This window comes from Populus nigra, chromosome 1, assembly GCF_951802175.1.
Source record: "Populus nigra chromosome 1, ddPopNigr1.1, whole genome shotgun sequence".
NCBI lineage: Eukaryota > Viridiplantae > Streptophyta > Magnoliopsida > Malpighiales > Salicaceae > Populus > Populus nigra.
Genome location: NC_084852.1, coordinates 37,714,228 through 37,736,224, shown reverse-complemented (window position 1 = coordinate 37,736,224; position 21,997 = coordinate 37,714,228). Strand labels below are relative to the sequence as shown.

The following is a 21,997-nucleotide window of genomic DNA, read 5'->3' as shown; positions in this document are numbered from 1 at the left end:
TTGTAGCATGAGAGGATGAAATTAAAAAATAAAATAGTCTAGCGCCTCGAATAAAAAATGTTGAAAAAAAAAAAGAGGTACCCCACTCAACTGTACTGCAGCTACAGCTCCAGTCCATGATGTAACTGCGTGCGTGTTGAATAAGAAAATCCTGGCTCTTTTAGTTTTTTACTGGTTTGTGTACCGACACTGTATTGTCGGGAGATTCAAATTTTTAAAAATATATAAAAAATATATATAAATCTCAGGAAATGTTTCGATTTTGTTATTAAATTTAAAAATATATTATTTTAAAATATTTTCTTCATAAATTATTTTATTAATATATCTCTTATTTATTTTATATAGTACAATATTTTAAATTAAAATCATTAAATATGTTTATAAAAAACCAAGTTCAATCGAATTTTCATCAACAATTTAGTATTAATATTACTATTTTAAGATCAGATAGAATTATAAATAAAATTATTGAAATTAAAATAAAATTTATTATGATATTTAAGAACACGACAAATCTAAAGAGTGAATGAATTTGAAAAATCTTTCTCAAAGTGTCAAAAAAACAATAAAAAGGTCAAAAAACAGTAAGGGCCCACACCCAACACCTGGCCCACTCGTATTTCCAGGCCAGGGCCATTCACGTTTCCAGACCAGGCCCGCACATTTAACCCTTCTTTATTTTTTTGAAAAAAATGCTATGAATGATGGATTATTTGTCATATTTAAAAACAATCTGCAACAACCAGCGCTCAAACTTGTGACGTCAAGACCATCTAATGTACCTAACCGACTGAGAGTTTGTTTCGCAGTATGATTGTTGGTAATTTTTAAATAATTATTTGTATTAAAATATATATTAATAATATTTTTTTATTTTTAAAAAATTATTTTTGATATCAGCACATTAAAACATACAAATCATATTAAATTTTAACAAAAAAAAGATTTAAAATTTTTTAAAAATACAAATTGAACTACATTATCGAACATACTCTAAGTTGAGGGTAGAATTTATTCTAAAATAACAACCGACTGAGTTGAGAGTTGAATTTATTCTAAAATAATTAAAATAATATATTAAAATAATTTACTATTTATATAAACAGTAAAGAGCTCAGATATAATATCATATAAAAAAATCCTAGATCATAATACGGGTATAGCTAGTCGGTGTGCAAGGATAAGTGTTGGAAAAAAATAAAATTGATCTGGATTAATAATACACCGTTTGGGAAGTTTTATAAAATTTTATTTTTTAAAAAAATATTTTTTTTGTATATTTTTAATATTTTAATACACTTATCTTAAAAATAATTTTTTAAAAATATAAAAAATATTATTTTAATATAAAAATTACTTTAAAAATAATAATAACCATCCTCCCAAACAATCAAATCATAATTAATCGTCGGCAATTAAATAAATGTGGTCGGTGAGAAAGTCGTGGTCCAACATCATTCATATTCAACCCTTTTACTACTCCATACGTGAATTAAACGGATTTTCATTGCAAAACCATTTCCTGGATTTTTTTTAATATTTTTTCTTGATAGTAAATAAAAACATATCAAAGCATTTGATGTGTGACTTTTTAGATGTTTCTTATATAGGAACAAATCACACCATACACACACACACACACACAAACACACACACAAAATACCAACTCTAGATAATATTTTGATTATTTTTACTCTTTTTTTAACCTTTCTATTTGTTTAGGGTTTAAAAATATCAATCTAATATTAAAAAATAAAATAAAATAATCTTCATATTAAATGATAGAAAGAAAAAGAAAGAAAAAACCAAAAGATTTTATTAGGGTTTTTTAGGGTTAGTGATTAGTGTTGGGATTTAGAGCTTGTTTATGAGATTAGAGGTTATGGTATTGTTTAAAGTTTTTATTTGGGGGATGGAGTTGGGTTTAGTTTGGAGCTTGACTTTTTTTTGGTTAAACTTATTATACCCAATTGCATCCTTTTAAAGTCACAAGTTCAAAAATAATTTTAACATCAAGGACAGTGAATTAAAAAGTTTATACATGTATATAATTAAATAAAATAAAGATAATATTCATTCCTAAAACATGTGAAATGTCAAATTAATTTTTAATGCAGTAAAAAAATGAGACAGTATTCCAATTACTATAGGGAAGCACCATTTATTTTTTTTGTTTTGTATAATATTTTTTCAAAAAAAGAGAATCTATTTATATGGATAATATAATATTTAAAAAATGAGATGATTTATCCACACAAAAAAACAGTGAGAGTAGGGGGGGAAAAACCTATGAGAAAGAAGTTAGTGAGAGAAGTCTTTGATCACAAGTATTTCATAGAAGAAAATGTAATTAAGATAAGGTAATAATGCAAATAGCATGATTGGCATGACTAGCCAGTGCACCTACGTTTACTTTTATCGGTACGATTTTAAGTTGATTTTCAATGTAAAACAAAAAGAGAGAGAGAGATATGAATGTTAAGAACACGTTTTTTTTATGTTTGCTTCAGTGTTTTTTATTTTATTTTATTGGATCACACATCAATTTTTTTTAAAAACAAGTATTTTCCGGTCATGTAGCTATAAAATCATGTTAGAAACCATTTAATAAGTGATTTATTGGTAAGAGGTTGAAATTAAAGGGTTTGCTTCTCTATGGTCTTAGATTCGAGTTATATAATTGTTAATATAATAACCACTGGAAATTTACATGCTTATTAACTTCAGGACCCGTGAGTTTAGTCGAGGTGCGCATAAACTAGTCTGAACACCCTTGTTAATAAAAAAAATCATGTTGTATAAAAAAAACTGTGAGATTAATCAAGGTATGTCTAGACTAGTCCAAACACCCTCGCTAATTAAAAAAAACACATCATTTTTCAAATAATCTAAAATTCAAAATTACTTGTCCCGACCTACTTTTTTTCATTGTGCAAGCCCACTTTTGTTGAACTCTTGTCTCTAAAATGAATTTATTAACATCAAATTCAATAATTTTTGTTATTAAAACATGATGTTCAAATATTTTCTTTTCTATTTTCAATGATTCTCTCACTTTTCTTTAAAGATCAAGATTGAAGGACTAAAACATGAAAAAAAAATTTACAGGTTAGGTTGGAAATTGATGGTTGCTGGGATTTTTGGAAAAAATGCTTTGATTTGTTTAATTTTGATCTTGTTTTTTAATTTTTTGTTTAACAACAAACTAAAATTCCTATATAAAATTTCTGAACTAAAACGAATATTCTATGATACATTAAATATGAAGAGTATACAAATTAAAAAAATCAATATACATAAAAACATTCTTAAATAACTTGTAAAGATAAAATTAAAAAGAAATAAAGTTAAACGACTTTTTTCAAGGATGAAGAAAAGCTGGTAAGGGGGCAAGTGTTAGAGGTCAGTAAGATAAAGTAGATCATACCGTATCCCCTCGTACACAAAAGTTGCTCAAATAATCAGCGACATGTCTTATAATTCTTAAGGTGATCGGTTCTGTATTAATATTAAAAATAAATTTTTAAAAATAAAAAATATTATTTTATTATTTAAAAAAAAAGACATTTTGTAACAAAGTCCTACCTTTGGTACGGCTGTGGTTGCATCAGTCACTCTGATTTCTCATCAAATTACTGGCACCTCCTTCTTTTAAAACTCCATCAAGGCTGATAGTGACATCAAAACAAGTCAGCATGCATTAAAGAATCCATGTCAAGTTCTCAACTTTATTGAAAAGTCCATGGAGTACAGGGCAATATCTCAATCACCCTCATTTCCCATTATTACAGCACCAAACAAGGACCCCATCAGCTACTCCTGGATCAAAGCTCTCAGGCTTTTTATCTACAAAAAAACAGAACACCCGGAAGGGCAACGCGCCCTTTCTTAGGATGATCCATTCACAACCACAAATTTGACATGAGGTGCATGGTGCATCTACATGGCTCTTTCATAGCCGTTTAAGCTGCCTCTACGGACATGACTGCTTACTGTGCCTTCGTCGGGATCGGTGAGACCTTTCTGACTATGTGGCCTGATGTCAGCTCCTGCGCATGCACTTCAAAGACACGTGACTTGTCTGTTGAAGATTGATGGTCTCAAGCCACTTGAGAATTTGCTGTGGACGTGTCAAATTATATAGGTCGAAAAATTTGTTATGATTGGTAGAGTCTATCTTTGATTGGTGAAGGACCAGGGGGGCTGGAATCGGCTTTAGCATAATCTGATGAAATGGCACCACATTAGAAGGAATTAGAGCCATTGATGCGGGGAGGAATTGATGAGACGCCTTGCCTGGAGAGCTCTGCTAGGACGCTATCGGCAGACGGGGGCTTGAGGCCTAAGGGCAAAGGTAGCCATGGCTTGTTGATTGCCTCTTTCACTACCTTGTCGATTACCTCCTCGGCCTGCATGAAAGATAAGAAACGATGACTATTGCTATTACGTGGTACTCTTATGAACTTGGACATGCATACGACACGTTGCAACTTTTCTGAAGAACATCTGAAACCAACAACTGCAATCTTTTGCTGACATTGCTAGAACAAAACAGCCCCTCAAGTGTGTTCCGTCTACTATGTTTTGCATAGCATCGGGAAGCACGAATTATTCAGAATTTTACATCTTCCATCAACACAAAACTACTGTCCTAAAATTGAAAAACAAAAGGATTTGACGCTGCTAGGTTAAAATGCTTTCTTTATGGAATATGCTTTCCACAATTTAACTTACTGTAATCACAAGAAAACCCAAAAGCTTCTAGGAAATGTGACTCCTCAGTCATACTGCCATGCTCTTGCCACATAAACTAGACCACATTTTATGATCAAGTTCTAAAATATCTGGTCTTGAATGCAATCTACAACTATTCAAATAATTCTCTAAAAATCAAATAAAATCAAGCTCAGTAAGATGTTACTATACCGGCTGTAGGTCAAACAGTTTTTGCGGCATACCACAGCTGTTATTGACCATGCTGGCACTCTGAAACCCAGATGCATACTGCATTTTCCAAACAAAGAATATACAATAAGAGGCGTGTACACGAACAAAAACAGATTATGACCCGCACACAGGTATACTTACATGAGGAATGGAAGAATAAGGACCATGTGGTGGCATCACAGGGCAACCCCACGCATCTGCATGCATCTGAAATATAAAAAAGTGATCTAATCAAGCAGCCGCATTCAAAGTTCTCCAGAAAATGCTTAAACCATCAGTTTTAAAGCATGCTAAAAAAAATTCAAGGTGTTGTATATAACAAGAGCTACCCCTGGATAAGGCTTCCAATGACAACTTTCTGTCGGGGGCCATGGGGAGTAGCCGGGGGGGCCCCACATATGCACCCCAGCTGTGTGACTACCTGTTGCTCCCCACATAGGATAGACCGGACCAGGTGGGAGAGCATGGTTAGAATGGTATGGAGGATACGCCATGATAGGTTTATGTGGATAGTAACTCCTTTGTACTTGATCTCTATGCTGCGTCCACCTCCGTTCATCTTCCTTGGGCAAAATATGTCTCCTGTGCATTCGATATTTCTGCTAGGAAACAAGCAATGCTATTTAATTAATAACTAGAGTATGAATTTAATTAATAACTAGAGTATGAAGTGGGGCTAATTTTGAACTGTACTAGGTAAATTATAAAATAACGTTAGAAACAGAGTTCCAAGTGCAAACACCCAATGACAATGGGAAATGCATCATTACCCTCTTCGCTGCGCAGTCCAAAGAAAATTACTTCAACTAGTCACAAAAATGATCAGACCACGAGATGAACGAGAGAAAGTCAATTTCAAAATTTGTCTTTGCTGCTAGAAGCTAGCAACAGATTTTACGGGGAAAGCAAATTCTACATGAGCTTCTAACAAATAAAAAATGACTTCTGTCGGAACAGAAGCTAACAAATTTGGTTAGGGTAAGCCCACTACGAACCTGCAGATGACTTGCTACATTATGCCTCGTCAAGCCTTCCACTTTCATTACCTCTAATATTCTTGAAGGAATCGCTTGATCTACACCTAGTTTTTCCACTGCCTGCACAAACTTTCTGTGAAGCTCTGGTGTCCAGTCTACCTGAAACTCAGAACAAAAAACAATCACCACAGAGAAATCAAGTTGATGAAATTAGGAAAAACATACGCCTTTTGTAAATAAAGAAATCCAAACTTGGGAAAAGCTAATGCTTGCGACATCACTTCTGATGCAAGTCTTGGATACACAAATGAAAATCAACAAATTATTGAAAGTGTTTACTGGAGGGAAATGTGTGAAGGAACAAAAACAGAGAGAGAGAGAGAGAGTGTGAGAGAGTAAACTTATGAGCATTTTGAGGTAGCATACAAGTGGAGAAGGCATTTCATAAATGTAAGACGATTTGAAGGGGAAAAAAGGGTAATAATATGATTACGCCAGAGGATCAGGAACATCAAAAGTATTTGATATACAGAATAATCAGTCACCTTCATCTTCTTTCTATTAGCTCTAGTCCCATGGGAATTATGAAGGCTAGAAGCTTTTTCAGCACGACCATTTGAATGGTTGAGAGTGTCTTTATTTTGTGAATTGGGACACATGTTATTCTCACTCTTGACACCATCAGTTGAGTCATCCTCCTCTTTGATCACAGTCTCTGTAAAGCTCTGAGGATCCCCTGCCTGTAGAGTTTCTTCAGACATGGCACAAGTAGTTTCAACGGATTTAGAATCTCCCTCTTGCTCCACACTCTCCTTTTCTATTAAACAGTTAATATGGTCTTGGCAATCTCCATCATCCAGCAGTCTCTCTCCTTGTTTCAATTGAGGGGTTGAAGGAGCCGGATACTTGTCACTAGCTGGCGACTGCTGCTCATTACTTTCCTGAGCCTGAGACACATTTTCTGTTTTCTCCATGTTCTCACTCTCATTTTCTTCGACTCCATCTTTGAGCTCCAGCATGGAAACTACAGAATCTTTGACAGGCTTCAGTGATTTGGACTGAACACCCCCCCCTGCATTAAATGCCTGCTCAGGATCCATGAAGTCAGAAACTTTCTCTTCATAGCATTGAGATCATAAAATTAAGTTCCTGTGTTAAGTAAACAAAATTCAAGCAAACCTTATGAACCACGTGCTGCCATATATTCCTCAGTTTATCTTCAGAGAGTGGTTTCCGAAGGAACTCAACTGCACCAAGCTGAAAATAAATTGCCACATAAATACATTACATGATCATGGCACATGGTGAATGTCTCCAGGTTCTCTTTATATGAATGGAGCAAAAACTCAAGTCAAAATTCAATTAAAGCGCTAACAGTTGAATGGAGTTTTCTTCAATAGCTGAACTAAACAGAACTGGAACCAAAGCAGGCAATTAAAACTTGAAAAAACCTAGTATCTACAAGCATTTCAGTACATGACACTAATTAGTAAAATTCTTACCGCTATGCACTTCATCATGGTGTTCAGGCAATCAATGCTTGAAGTCACTGAAAAAGAACACAATTTCATAGTGTATTAGAAGCTGTAAATTATATAGATGAAAATCTATCCAAGTTGATATAGTAGAGTTTCTTCAAGAAAATGACAGAACACATGGGAAAGAAAACAAAACATGAAGGGCTAAAAGATGTATAAGTTAAAATTTAAAAGCATTACTCTCAAGTACATGAAATATTAACGTTTTATATCAACTTACTAATGGTTGGCAAGTCCTTCGAAGTTTCTAGAAACTTGAAACTCCTGCTGCTATTGCTCATACTCACCTGTGACCATAGGTTCTATTAGATAATTATTCCAGTTCGGCCAATCCAACCACCTTTAACCGATATTATATCCACAATAACGCACTTTGATGAAGTGATTACCGCGAAAACGTTGATAATTGGTCACATTAAGCTAATGAATGACATGAGATTATCAAAGAAACAGCAGCCAGTTATTTCAAGGGTTATAGTTTTCTCAAAGCAGTGCAGTCAATTTGAATTTTCACCAAATATTAGAACTTCCGGTTTAGATTAAAGGGAATTACCTCCACTATAGCAACATGGAAGCTTCCAGGTTCATTTGAAATTGCAGAGAGCGCTTCAGTCTCATTGCAGAATGTATAAACTGAAAAAGGTATGGTGAGGTTAAGCAGAGAGATTCAAACACGAGAGAACGCATCGCTGTAACATTACAGGACACAAAAGTGATAGCTATTTAAGGTAGAGCAAGAAAAAATGATGTAGCTTTAATATCATATAATGTGGTATGAACATCATCCTAAAGTTGTAATTTGCATTGTAAAAGATCCAAATTAAAATTTTGGTAGAAGGATGTTGAAATTCGCAATAACAAACTGACCAAAGTTTGAAAAAAAATTTACTATAAAACATTCTCCAATTTCCACTAATTGATCTATAAAGTTGTGAAACAGTGACAATGAAAATGCCTAAACATAATTCAATTTTACTGCTTCTGTTTACCGTCTGAAGAAGTTCCTCCATACAAGTAAAGAGGACTTCTTGCTTTTGTCCATCATTTAAAAAGAAACCAGTTGGTCGGTAATACGTTTGATCACTGATCATTGCAAGAAAATGGTTTCAATTTACAGATACCAGTCACTGTCATTTCAAACTGTACAATTAATTAGTATCCGTTTTATAATTTATAAACCCCGAAACCATATTTCAATACAGACTATGTAAAGATATGGACCACTCGAGATGCCTTTTTCGATAAAGATGGGGACTGGTTTAGCTAGAAAAGTAGGATGAAACGAAAGTTAAACAATGCAATCGAAATTGCAATTCGAGGGGAAAAAAATGGTTGAGAAAGTAGGGAGTCACAAAATCTCTAACCAATATAGTCCATTGCTTCCAGTTTCGATTTTATCTCGGCAGCAGACATGCTGTCCTCATCAAGGAGAAGGACTCTGAGGCCCTTTGGAAAATCCTTCCATGCTGATAAATCATTAGTGGTGCAAACCATAGCTTGCTTGGCATCGTTTCTCAGGCCACCGACAAGTTTCCAATATTACTCCTTATCAGCATCAAAACCAATTCTGCATGATCTACATGAGCATGAACATGAACTTCACATCAAATTCATCGCTACTTGATCTGGTATACTATACTGTTAAGCCAAACAAAGAACTGAGTAATTAATGTAAGAGAAAAAAGAACAAAGAAAGCCCATTAATTGAAACTATTATTGTTGCTTAGGCAACAAAATACTCAAGTTGAAGAGAATTTAAAAAAAACCCAAGAAATTCAACATTTAAAAAACCCCACATAACAAGTCTCCACTGAATACAGAAGAATGTTCAGACTCTAATGCCTGACTTCAAAGAGAAAAAAAATCAAGAAAGAATCTTGATCAGTCATGGTGCGATGGCTGGATCATTTATTTAACACCACTATATAGATCATTAGAAAAGGACCCGGATAAAAGAACTGATAGAAGACAGCACATGCCATTTACAGTATCAGCTATCAGTACAGAAAGATTGATCAAAGTATCAAGATCTTCTTGGTTTGTGCTAGTTCTATAAAACAACACATAAACAAAAAGAACCATGTAAGATCTCTGCAATAAACACAGGAAAATCCAAAGCATAGACAGAGAAAGGAAGGAACAAGGAGAGAAAGGGAAGGAAGTTTGAAACCAAAACTGGGAATTCTTTGAAGGGAAACAAGATGCTCTTTATGTATAAACTAAAACCGGACATGCATGCACAGAGTAGCAACAAAGTCATCATAAAACCCCAGTAGATCACATGAAGGAAACATCAAAGTGAATGCAACATACCTCAGCTATTCCAAAAAAAAACAAAATGGAATAAAACATCATTTATTTTGATCTCTACATAAGCTTTTGTATTGTGCATGCACAGTACTACTGCTCACAACATATATAATAGAGAAGTTCTCTTCTTGACTGAAAAGTCTTTCTTTCTTTCTTTCTCTTACAGCTTCTGCCTTGGCTCGTACATAGAGTATAGACAGCCAAAACTCCTCAAGGGTAGAGAGAGATACGTTTAAGTGCGGTTTCTGTGACAGGGCTTCCGTGACTTTTGTAGGGCAGAGTTTTGATTTATTACTTTGATTTTGATTATTTTTTTTTTGCTTTTGTAGGTTTTTTGGGTACTTCAGTTGTAAAAAGTTGCTTTCGGTTGTCTGCAGACCACAGAATATGCAAGAAAAGCCTTCCATAAGCTCAAAAACCACTTTTAACCTCCTTTCAAAGTGAATATTCCCACAAATCTTTATCAAAATTTAAATTCTATTACTCTTTCCCCTTTTTTTTTCTTTTTATAAATTACACTTCCTACTGCTGAAAATTTTAAGCGTTTAGTGCAAAAGGTTCTGCTTTGTTTTAAGGATATTTACTCACCCAAAGTCTTGCACGAACACGAGCTTGTATCTAGTTGGACATGCCCTGCTGTTCAAAGTTACGCCGCGGGCTGTAATAAAAAATATTTTTAAGCTTTTTAAAAAATATCTAGGCATTAAAAATATTTTAAAAAAAATCATAAATTAAACGATATTTTAATTTAATATTGAGATAAAAAAATATTTGATCGATTTGGATTAACTTGAACTAATTTATAAAATTCATAAAAATAATCTTGAAAAAAATAAATTGAAATACTTATTATCAAATTAACTCAGTATTGAACGATTAAATTAATAAAAAACAAAGTGAACTCGACTCAACTAAGCAAACTAGGGATGAAAGTCATGTACTTTATTAGATTCAATAAATTTTTTATCCAATAGATTAATTTTTATTTAATTATATGATAATAAAGAGCATGATATTTTTCAATTTTTCAACCAAGCAAACTGGGGATGAAAGTCATGTACTTTATTAGATTCAATAAATTTTTTATCCCAAAAATTAATTTTTATTTAATTATACGATAATAAAGAGCATGATATTTTTTTGTATGAAATAACATATTTTTTTAAGTAAAAAAACAACAACAGGTATGAGGCCAGGATAACAAAGGTAGATCATTGACAACAAAAAATGAAATTGCACTCTTTTAGGTTTGAGTTAAATGAAAAAAATTATCGATAACAAATGGTGAATTTGTTTTTTAAAAACAAAAATTAAGAGATAGAAAAAGCATTAAACAAAAAAAAATGATAGCCGGATGTTGTTAATTCATTAAACCTGCAAACCGATAATAGTTTCAATTGAGTTCAATGATTTATTTTATTATTTTTTAAAAAACCAAATATAAAAATAAAACCAAAAGGAGCCATTAAATGGTCTTGGTGTGTGTGTGTGTATAATTGCCTAAACAAAACACATGGGCCTTATAGCCCAATTGTAAGGCTAAAATGAAAATCTAAGACACACCATTTATTTTACTTGTTCTTTTCATTTTAATTTCTTGTCTTTTAATTCAACTATTCCTTCTAAAAAAGATGTAAATGAATGTTAATTTAGATTTAAAACGGTTCAACCGTGAAAAAAGGAATTTTAAGGATGAAATAAAAAATTTAGAAAAATTTAATTATTTCAAATCACGGTGACTTGTTAGAGAATGAATAGTAAAAAGGTACAGTAAATCTGATACGACGTAGTTTTTTGTGTAATTATTTGGGATGCCAATCTTTTCGAGCTTTATTCCAATTAAGGTGTCGTTTAGTGGTTTTGCTTTGGTGATGATAGTTTCACGGCCAACAATTGAACAATGATGCAGGAAGTGCTTGGATTAAAAAGGCATACCTTTGTGGGGAAAAAGAATCTGTCCCCTTTATAATATATATATATATATATATATATATATATATATATATATATATATATATATATATCACGTGTCTTCATCAATCTCATTTCTTGCTATCTTTTTATTCCCTTGTACTAGTTTGCATTGGTCTGTATAAATCATCTACAGTCATAGCAGAAATTAATATCTAGAGAAAAAAAAAACAAGGAGTATTTAAAAAAATTTATTTAATACAAAACAGTATCAAAATACCATGAAACTCCGGCCACATCGCTGCCCGAAACGGGCAAGAACGGCAACGTGACTCCATTACATGCACGAGCTAACAAAAGCTCATGCTTGATATATCCTTTCGTCGTAATTAGTTGACTGTCCTGTAATGATCTGTTTATCATTTACAAGGATCGGAGGAGAAAACCAAATAACACACAACCCTTTAATTAAGATTAGTTAAGTGGTTCGTTAAACAAACAAATCTTACAAAATACTGTACCCGTTGATAAATAAATAGGAATTATTTAGCCAGTTCATTGATGGTGATTTTTAAAAAAATATAAATAAAAAAACAAAAATTGAGCAATCAGAACCTGAATAGTCAATAGTTTTTGTCAAGTTTAAGGATCTAGCCATGATAACAAAAATATATAGTTCCGGAATCCACAAGGCACTTGATTTTCCTTCATTCGCAATAAAATGTAATTGACTTAACTAAATTCTTGAGAATTGACGGTTTGAACTTTCAAGTTACCAAGTTTTTCATACTCGATCGTTGCTTTCGGACAATCTAATTTCATGTTTCAACAAAATTAATCTCGACAGCAACATGTTACCCTGTACCAGGGTCTCTTTTGCGTCACAATTAAACTCTGTCCCTGGTTATTTGCTTATTTTTGGAACAATCTCACGACAGCTGCACGTACAATAATGGTTTACCTTCCAATATATCTAGAGTATATTTTTCTCTCTTTCATATTATATATTCATGTAATTGGTTACAGGGAACTTCTTTTGAGATATTAGGGTTATTGGTTGCTTTTTAAAGTATTTTTTAAAAAAATATATTGAGATTGTATTTTTTTTATTTTTTTAAATTTATTTTTAATATTAATACATCAAAACGATATAATATCATAAAAAATTAAGAATAAAACATAGTTTAGAGACTTAAAAAAAAACTTACCTATTAATGAGAAAAAGTTAATTGTATAATGTGTTTATCGCGTATATATTATCATAATTGATTGATGAAAATTGTTCATGTTAGAATTCAAGAGAAGAATAAAAGAATAGAAATTAGAGTACGTAAATTAAAGGAAGGAAGATAGTATTTATTTATTAAAGCATAAAAGGAGTCGGTAATTCAGCCAATCATCTCCTTGATGCTTTAAGATTTGTTTAAGAATAGGTTGGTAGTTAGTTCGTTAATTATATTATAAGTTAATGGTAGTTTCTAGATGCATTTGAATTCACAGTAAATCAACTATATTGAACCAATGAAAGTCTACCACGCAAGAACTTCATTTTAGTTTTTTATATTATCCAAAATTAGATATCGGGCGGAATGTCATGTCTTGTCAAACTTTAGATAAGGTTAAAAAGCGTCTACTGTCACGTGCCCTCCGTGGCTGCCTTCTTGGCCATGGGAATAAACAAATATATTATTTATTCGCTTTTATTTTACTGCAGACAGTTGGCTACCTCATTGTATTCTCTTGCAGTAATGATTTTAAAATAAATTAATTTAGAAAATGAATGTTAATTTACTTATTAGAAATACACATGAAAATTGAGAGAAACAAGAAACAAAAATAATTTTTAATAAGTAGAGTTTCTTTTATTTCAAATATGTTTTTATCTCTCATTTTACTGCAGACAGTTGGCTTTCTTGGTTTTACCTTTTATTTAGCACAATAAGATTACCACAATATCCTTGGATTTTAAAATAAAAGTTTTTATCTTTAGAGGTATTTGTGTCTCTTGCACAATATTTTTTTTTGTAAATTTCATGTGGGATTAGGAGTGTTTTGGTATTTATTAAAAAAGTGAAAAAATTAAAAGCTACGGTCACGTACTAGTCAAGCGTCGACGTGTTGAGGATATTCGTGCTATTTTGGTGACATGTGACACCTCCTCCAGTCTCTAAAAATACTCAATTATCGTCTCAAGCAAAACGTCTCAGGGCAGCACATTTTTATGACTGACATGTGTTGTCAACATCTTCGTTGTTAGGCAACAGATGAATTATTTTTTCTCCATCCTCTTTTATCTCTTCTCCATCCACCCAAAGTTAAAAAAATATCCTAACCTTTTGTATTATTTCAATTGTGGTCCTTTTTTTTATTGTTATGTATTTGCTTTAAATTCTTTTTATAATTTTTTTTTAATTTCATCATTTACCATTTTATTTTATTTTTATGTTAGATTTCGTCGTCTTTCTTTTAATTGATATTTATTTTGTTTTTCACCCTTATTCTAATTGATTTTCTTTTCAATTTTCATACCTGATTTTTGTTTTTTATTTTGATCTGGTCTCCATTATTTTCATTATAATTTCTTTTGGTTTCATTTATTTTTTTAATTGATTTTTTATATCTATCCCTTGTTGTTTGATTTTATTTTATTTTATTTTGATACTAAATTTGATCATTGTTTTTTCAATTATGGTTTTTAAACCTAACCTAGGGGTCGATCTTGGACAAGTCCTGGATCACAGATCAAGTGGGTTGACTAAGGTTACCATGATCAACTTAACATAAAAAAAAAATATTCAATGGGTTTTTAAAAAAAAAATTCACAAAGAAGTTGCGACCTTGTTTTTTTTAATCATGGTTTTTAAACCTGGCTTGAAGATCGACCCCTAAGTAAGTTTTAAGTCACAAGTCGAGTGGGTTTGCCAGGATTACCCGGACAATTAAATTTTTTATTTTACAAATATGTAAAAATGACATTATTTTGGTCAAAATTTTACAAAAAAAAAATCAATGGGTTTTTAAAAAAAATAAATAAAAAGAATTTAACAAAAAAATTGGGTCCTTATTCTTTTTATCATGGTTTTAAAAATCGGCCCAGGGGTTGACCCCAAACAGCTTTTGGGTCAGGGGTCGAGTAAGTTGACTTGGGTTACTCATATCAGCTGATTTTTTTATTCAGCATAAATTTCAAAATCACATGTTTTTTATAAAGATTTTACAAAATAAAATCAAGAATTTTGAAAAAAATTAACAAAAAAAATAATTTCTCATTTTTCTATCATGGTTTTTAATTAAAAAAATTTTCTTGGTTTAACCCCTCAAAAGTTTTTATTTTTTTTGTTTAAATATTTTTAATGTTTTTGAATTGTTTTGATGTGTTGACTGTTGACATCAATAATATTTTTTTCTTAAAAAAATATTATTTAGATGAATTTTCAAACAAAAAACACTTTAAAAAACAACTGATACCACAATATTAAACACGCTTTTAGAAGAATTAGATACTTGATCCATCCATTCTAACACCTGGTTAGAAGCATAAATGTATGCATTAGTAGCATAAATGTATGCATTAGTAGCATCAATGCTCTCTCGAAAATCTTAAATCTGATTCGTTTGTTGTGGAGGTCATGGTGACAGTCCCAAAATCTTTTAGTATGCTTATTGAGTTTTTAGCAATCTCTCTAACTTGTTTTCAATTCTTTAAAGGATCATTTTGCAAATTTTTGAATTTTTATTGTGTTTTAAATTATTGTTAAATTTTAAATTTTTATGGCTTGTAAACATATAATTGTGGAGTGTGTAAGTAAAAATACAGTAAAAAAACATGTGTGCATGTTTGCATTCTATTTTATGTTGTGTTAAATGAATGAAAAGAAAGGGAAAATGATAAAAAGATAAAAGTTTTTTAACCGAATGTTTTAATTGCATATGAAAAATGAGTTCTAATTATTCCACAACCCAATCATTACAGAAGTTGTATATTTATTTATAAAAAAGAGAAAAAAAAATGTTTTAGATTTTTTTTTGTATTTCTTTGCTTTTTTGTGTAATTTACAATAAGTTTGTAAAATTTCTTAAGTATTTGCCCAGTATTTCAATAACCCTGAGTTTTTTTTTTCTTTCTCTAAAAAGTAATGATCAATATTCTAGTATAAATGTTAGACATACAAGTAGGTGGATATTTAAATATCAGGAGTTCACTACAAAATTTTCATAATTTTTTTAATATTTATCAATTTTAATTGGAAGTATTTCTCATCACAATATATGAGTTGTGGGAAACACTTCACCTTCTATGATAAATGAACCATGTTAGGGCACCTACATAAACCCTTACCATAATAATTTATTCGGACATACGATCATATAATAAATTTAAAATACTAGATTTATTCATGAAAGTAAATCTTTATTCTAAACCATAGACAAACCATCGGTTAAGAATCCATCAAAACTTTTAAATCATATCCAGACTTTACAATACATCTTAACTACATGTAAAGTACGTTAGGAATGTTAATACATTCTATAACCATAACCAGTCCCTTACTCTTATAATTTATGAGAAGACCAATGCACATATATCTTTTAATGACCTTGAACTAAATAATTAGCTGACGACTCCTCAACCCAAACATCCCGTTACGTTGCACACCCACGTGCAACAGGGTACTTTAAGTTTAATAATCTGGATCACAAGTTTAAAAAAGTTAACATAATTTAGACCTCGGGTTTGATAAAATATCTCATATTAGCTTAACTCTAATTAGCATTTTTATATATTTATTATGAATATTTTTCTATATATATATTTTTTATTTTCAGTACTTAAATATTATTTTTTTGTTCAAAAAATAATCCAGCCCCCTGCAAAGCGGGGAGGCTAGTAAAATGATTAAACGAGTGTGGTAAATTTGAAAAGATAATTTTGTTGATTGTTGCATAAATGATCTATGATTTTTACGGGCAATTTATTATACATTTGTAGTATTCAATGAATATGTCTTTGGATATAAAGAAATACCCAAGGCAAATAATTATTTTTCCTTATCTAATTTCCACACACGTGATAATTCAATCATTTCGTTATGGGTTAGATAAAAAAAATTCAATGTAAAAGCAATATGAGATGTTGTTAATATTATTTTTATTTGCAAGTAAAATTTTGATTATAAACTTAAAATTTGATGTATGAAGTAAATTATGTTTTTATTAAATTATTAAGACAAAAACATCTTCGATCTATCTAGACCAACCCAATTTAACTAGTTAAACTTGCAACTCGAATCATGAATCCAATTAACTTAATAATATCATTTTTTAAATAGTTTTAATTTAATTATACAATAAAAAATTCATATAAAGTTGCCAATATTATAAAAAGATTGTTACAATCTTATCTAAAAGCCAACTAAAAATTAAAAGCTGCTTAACAAAATAATATCTAAAATATATTCTAAATTAAAAAATAAAACAAAAAATATATAAAAGGTGCGTGCTTGATAGTCTAACACGTTTATGGTTGTAATTGAAAAGCTTAGGTGTGTCCAGGCCTAAAAACCTAGCCAGGAGCCTCGGCTTAGAAACCCACACTTGTACCTAGATTTTATTGAAAAAATTTCTCAAGAGGTCTTCGTTCCTTTTTGTTTTGAATGGATATTTTCTCGGTTAGTAATTAGTAAATCAGGATGCAAGTTTTTGAATTTTAAAAACTTAATTTTTAAGTTGTTTTTATTTAAAAATAACCTTAAAACACTATAAAACCTCCATGAATCACTTAACCATTTCAAAATAACTCAAGAAATCAAAGACTAATTAAATCAGAAAATCTAAATGGACCCACTATATTTTTTTTAGATATTTTTATTAGAAAAAACAATTATTATTGCATTTCTCTCATTAATATCAAAACCAATCATTTTAATTGTCATAAGGAGGTGAAGAGAATGTTTTCGCTTTCCTTCACCATTTTTTTTTATAATTTTATCTTTTATTTTTAAAGAAAATAAAGTTTTTAATGGAAATGAATAACTTTCAAACTATTAAGATAAAAAAAAAAGGTTTGAAAAAATCTTAAAAGAGAAAGAAAAGAAACGGCATTTTTTGAATAGTTAAGAAAAAAACATTTTGTTTCATCCATAATTCTAATTTGAATCTGTGTATTTTCAATCCTTTTCAATCAATTTAGCTAAATTTATATTTTTTTAAATGAACATCAACTAAATATGGGGACTTTTTTTGCACCCCGAGAATCTCATGGAAAGATAATAAAAACAAGTTTCATGTTAAAAAACAAAATAATGCAGTGTACAAGAATAAAATAAAATAAAATAAAAATTGCTGACTAAATAAAAAAATAAAAAAAGACTAAAAAAACAAGAGGAATAGTCTTACGTGAGAGGACAAATAGTGTCACGTGAGGCGATTCACGGTGAAATAAGTTATTTTAATTTACACGTATCCCACGACAGCACGACCCTACAGTACCTCAGGCATAGGAAAATGCATCCACCACTGACGCAAAAAGGCATAATAGCTTATTGACAATAATATCAAAGCTTACTAGTCCTGTCTTCGCCATCTTCTCGCTGTAGTGGCGAGCCCACAAGATCCCTCGCTAGATCCTTGTCTACCCATCCACCCCTCCTCGTTGGAATTCAAAACTTCTCAGGGCTATTTCATTTTCAATCTTGACAGGGCTTTGTCAATTCCCAGTTATATTCAAAGCACAAGCACCCTAAACAACCGATAACTTTCCCTGTTGCTGTGGCTGAATGATGGATTAACTTAAGACACGTAGAAACCAAACCCCTGCTTTACTCGAGAACCACAAATTCTTATTTATTAGTATATTACGATCACTTGTTAGGTTTGCGTTTTTCGCTTTGCTCTTATCGGAATTGTGCAGGCTATGTAGAATTAGTCGTCGCTTGATGGGCTACAGAACTCTTTCTTCGTTCATGCATATACAGCACGGATTAGATGGCGTCAAAACTTTATCTTATCTTGAACTACACGTACAAAAAAGTCTTCAAAACGTGGTTGAAATGGCTGATTATCATCATTATGGTTCTCACTTCTCAGTTGTGATTCTTCTTTGGTCTGAGTCGTCAGCATCAAGGTTAAGCTGGCAAACGTAAATTTAGATTCTGAGTCGGAAATGTACTAACTCGATCGATAAAAAATATTTAAGATGATATGGGTTTTCATTATAATTATTTTAATACTCAAACCACCTTTATTATCAGTCATCACTCCAATCATGGCCAGGAGAAAACGATATTCACCATGGCCTCCACAACAAACAAATCAGATTTAAGCTTTGCCACTACCACCGTTGTCGTCAAAAAGCTCATCAGCCATGGCCACCACAACAACCATATCAGATTTCAAGCTTTGCTACTTCTACCATTGTACACCAAAAATTCATCATTATTAAATTCGCAAGTGAGAGAGAAGCAAGGCAAAGCTACGATTCGGCTATCTTAACACCAAGCTGCAAGCTACTTTCATTGTAAAGTTTGCATAATCTGCAGAAAATTTCCAGGTCCTCAAACAACAAATCCAACCCAGAAACCAAGGAACAAAGAATGCCTGATTCATATCGCATAAAAGCTACTACTTTTCCTGTCCAGAATTACAAAGAATTGAACAAGACCCAGATTTAAGCTTTGATGGCATTGTTTCAATCAAGGGAGATAAGGGAAACCAAGTGTATTTAGGCTATTTCTCTCGTAATATTTCATATTGAAAACCCTAAGAATTTAGGGAATTATAAGAGAGGAAAAATGGATTTTGGTTGAAAAGATAAAGACCGTGTTTTCTTGCGGCCTGGGTTGTTAAAATGCAAGATATTCTATGTTAATTTAAATTAGTGTTGATCAGAGATGTAGATTTTTATTTTTTTTGAAGTATGAAAATAAAGTTTTATCATGATTAAGACGTGAGATTCTAGATTATTTTTCTATAATATAATTATAATTATAATTATAAATATAAAATCATGAATTGATTAAAAAGGAATAAACGCAATCTATGGCACGTCATCTATATATATATATATATATAGACACACACACACACACACACGATGATCTCAGGTAGAATATGTGATTTTTTTAACCAATGATATGAAGATGTAACAAATTAATATATATATATATATATATATATATATATATATATATATATATATTAGAATATTCTAAATTAAATTATTAAAGAGTAAAAAATATGTAAAATGAACGAATTGATTGTTATATATATTAAAATAAATGCAATCGATAAATAAATGTAAAATTAGTATTGCATGGTAATTTAATTATTAATGTTATATATTAAAATAAATGAAATAGATAAATAAATAAATAAATAAGGTATGAGATTTAGAATTAAACTACCACCCTTATTTTTTTTTTTTTGAAAAATAGATTGTGTGCTGCTTAATCGTATATAAAAATATGAAAATTAAAGGTTATAAGAGAATATAAAGTTTGTGATATTAAAAGTTGTGTTGGTAAGAAATTGTAACCTATGGGGGGAATATTATAAACGAGGAGAAAATAATGAGATACCTGGTAAGAGAACATATGGATTTGTGCTGATAATTTTACATTAGTTTTTATATAAATTGATTTTTACACTCGACTTTTTATGAATTTTTATGGAATAAAACTCTTTAAAAAAAACGTTAATCAGTACAAGGATTTTACTAATTCTTTATATAAATTAGTTTACTATATCTAATCAAGTAATTAATTAAATCTCATACACACACTTTTTTAAGAGTATTTGCATTGTCTAAATATTTGTTTATGTTAAAAAAAATATATAATTTTTTTACTTTTTTAAAAGTATTTGGGCTGTTTAAAATTTTTTTTTTTACTTTTTTACTAGTGTATTTACTTTTTTTAAAATTAGGTCGGCTTGCAATTTGGCACGCGGGGGGTACCACTAGCCTCGTCTAACATGTGTGTGTTTGTATACAGCTTCAGTACTATAGCTTCGTACGAACAAAGGGCATTACTTAAAAAATAGGACTCAGAATTTTTATTTTATTTCCGGGGAAAGACACCCATCCATACGGAAGGTCTTAAATGCCTGTTGTACCTCTTGACTGTAACACGTTCTATGTTTATTTTTCAAAAACAAAATTACTTAAAAAATATTAAAATAATACTTTTTTTTATTTAAAAAATATTTCTATTCATTTTTTTTATATATATACATGGTGAATTATGACGCGTCCGAGAGGGGCCAGCAAGGCTGAAAGAGGGCGGGCAAGCAGAAGGAACACGGTTGTGATCGTTGAAATGGTTTCAACTTTCAACTTTCAAACCCCAAAACAAGACAATAATTGATAAAAACATCTTTTGTTGAGCTGATGCACACAGTTTACAAGCCCACGGAATTCATGAGTGGGTCCCATCCGATAAAATCTCTTTGTCGGAGACCGTGCTATCGTTGAGAATTGGCTGGGGGTCCTCGAGATGATGAGGCGTGTAAAGATTCTCGGCTGCTGGGCATGATTTGATCGATCACAGAACTGGTTAGCTCTCCCCTGACGTGTACATGAAAACAAATGTAATTTCCTGTCCCGAATATTCTTGGGATAGTTTATTCACCATTACAAATCAGTGAATTCATTATGAAGGATTCAGGTAACATTATGTTCCCTTGATTTCCAGATTAAAAAAAAACATTATATTTACAAAAAATGTTTTTCCAAGATAAATTAGGAGTGCTTAGTGATTGTTTAATGGTATAAAAATATTAGGTTAACACTAAGTTAGAAGTTGCTAGTTCATGTATTTGATTAGAGGCTTTTGTTCGACGGGAAAAGCTTGTTCTCTCTAGTTTCTAATACCATAAATAGTGCATTAATCCAGTTTTGACGGGGATAGCTACGATGAAAATATAAAAGAATATAAGTATCTAGGTGGTGATCTAGTGGTAAAAAATTATAATTAAAAAATTTATTTTCTTTGTAGTTTCAAGTTCGAGTTCTTGGTTGCTCATATAATGGCCACTGGAGGCTTACATGGTCATTAACTTCAGGGTCTATGATATTAGTCGTGGTGCCCGTAAACTGACCCGGATACCCATGTTAATCTTAAAAAAAAAAAAAAAACGTTGACTGTCTGACAACAATGCTCATGAATGGATTCGGGGATCCTTGTAAATTATACGAGAGAAATTGCTATCTGAATCGTTTATGAATAAAAAGGTATTTAAGACTGGTTTATAACCCAAAAAACATATGGAATTATGAATGTTCTATAAGGAGCTATGATTAGTTTATTAGGTAGA

At 31.1% G+C, this 21,997-nt stretch overlaps 1 protein-coding gene across 3 annotated transcripts; it reads right to left on the bottom strand.

Moving 5' to 3' along the window:
- Nucleotides 1-3,711: 3,711 nt before the first annotated feature.
- Nucleotides 3,712-10,040, bottom strand: LOC133674443 (two-component response regulator-like APRR2). Of its 3 annotated transcripts, XM_062095557.1 has the most exons (13): nt 9,779-10,039; nt 8,830-9,041; nt 8,019-8,098; nt 7,686-7,752; nt 7,430-7,476; nt 7,107-7,184; nt 6,473-7,012; nt 5,946-6,086; nt 5,280-5,549; nt 5,092-5,157; nt 4,930-5,007; nt 4,300-4,412; nt 3,712-4,228 (listed from the first exon to the last, which is right to left on the bottom strand). In XM_062095557.1, exons 2-13 carry the CDS (start codon nt 8,957-8,959, stop codon nt 4,219-4,221), a joined length of 1,620 nt encoding a protein of 539 aa, XP_061951541.1. In that variant the 5' UTR covers nt 8,960-9,041; nt 9,779-10,039; the 3' UTR covers nt 3,712-4,218. The 3 variants fall into 3 exon arrangements, with proteins under 3 accessions (XP_061951541.1, XP_061951549.1, XP_061951532.1); XM_062095565.1 differs by having other exon boundaries at nt 3,712-4,412; nt 5,997-6,086; nt 9,779-10,040; XM_062095548.1 differs by having other exon boundaries at nt 3,712-4,412; nt 9,779-10,037.
- Between the last annotated feature and the right edge of the window lie 11,957 nt (nt 10,041-21,997).

Bases quoted from the DNA above. Each gene is read 5' to 3' on its own strand.
- LOC133674443 (XM_062095548.1), bottom strand. From the start codon at position 8,959: ATGGTTTGCACCACTAATGATTTATCAGCATGGAAGGATTTTCCAAAG. The intron at 7,753-8,018 runs GTAATTCCCTTT...CTATGGTCACAG, and splicing joins TCCATGTTGCTATAGTGGAG to GTGAGTATGAGCAATAGCAG. The intron at 4,413-4,929 runs GTATAGTAACAT...TCTTTCATGCAG, and splicing joins AACTGTTTGACCTACAGCCG to GCCGAGGAGGTAATCGACAA.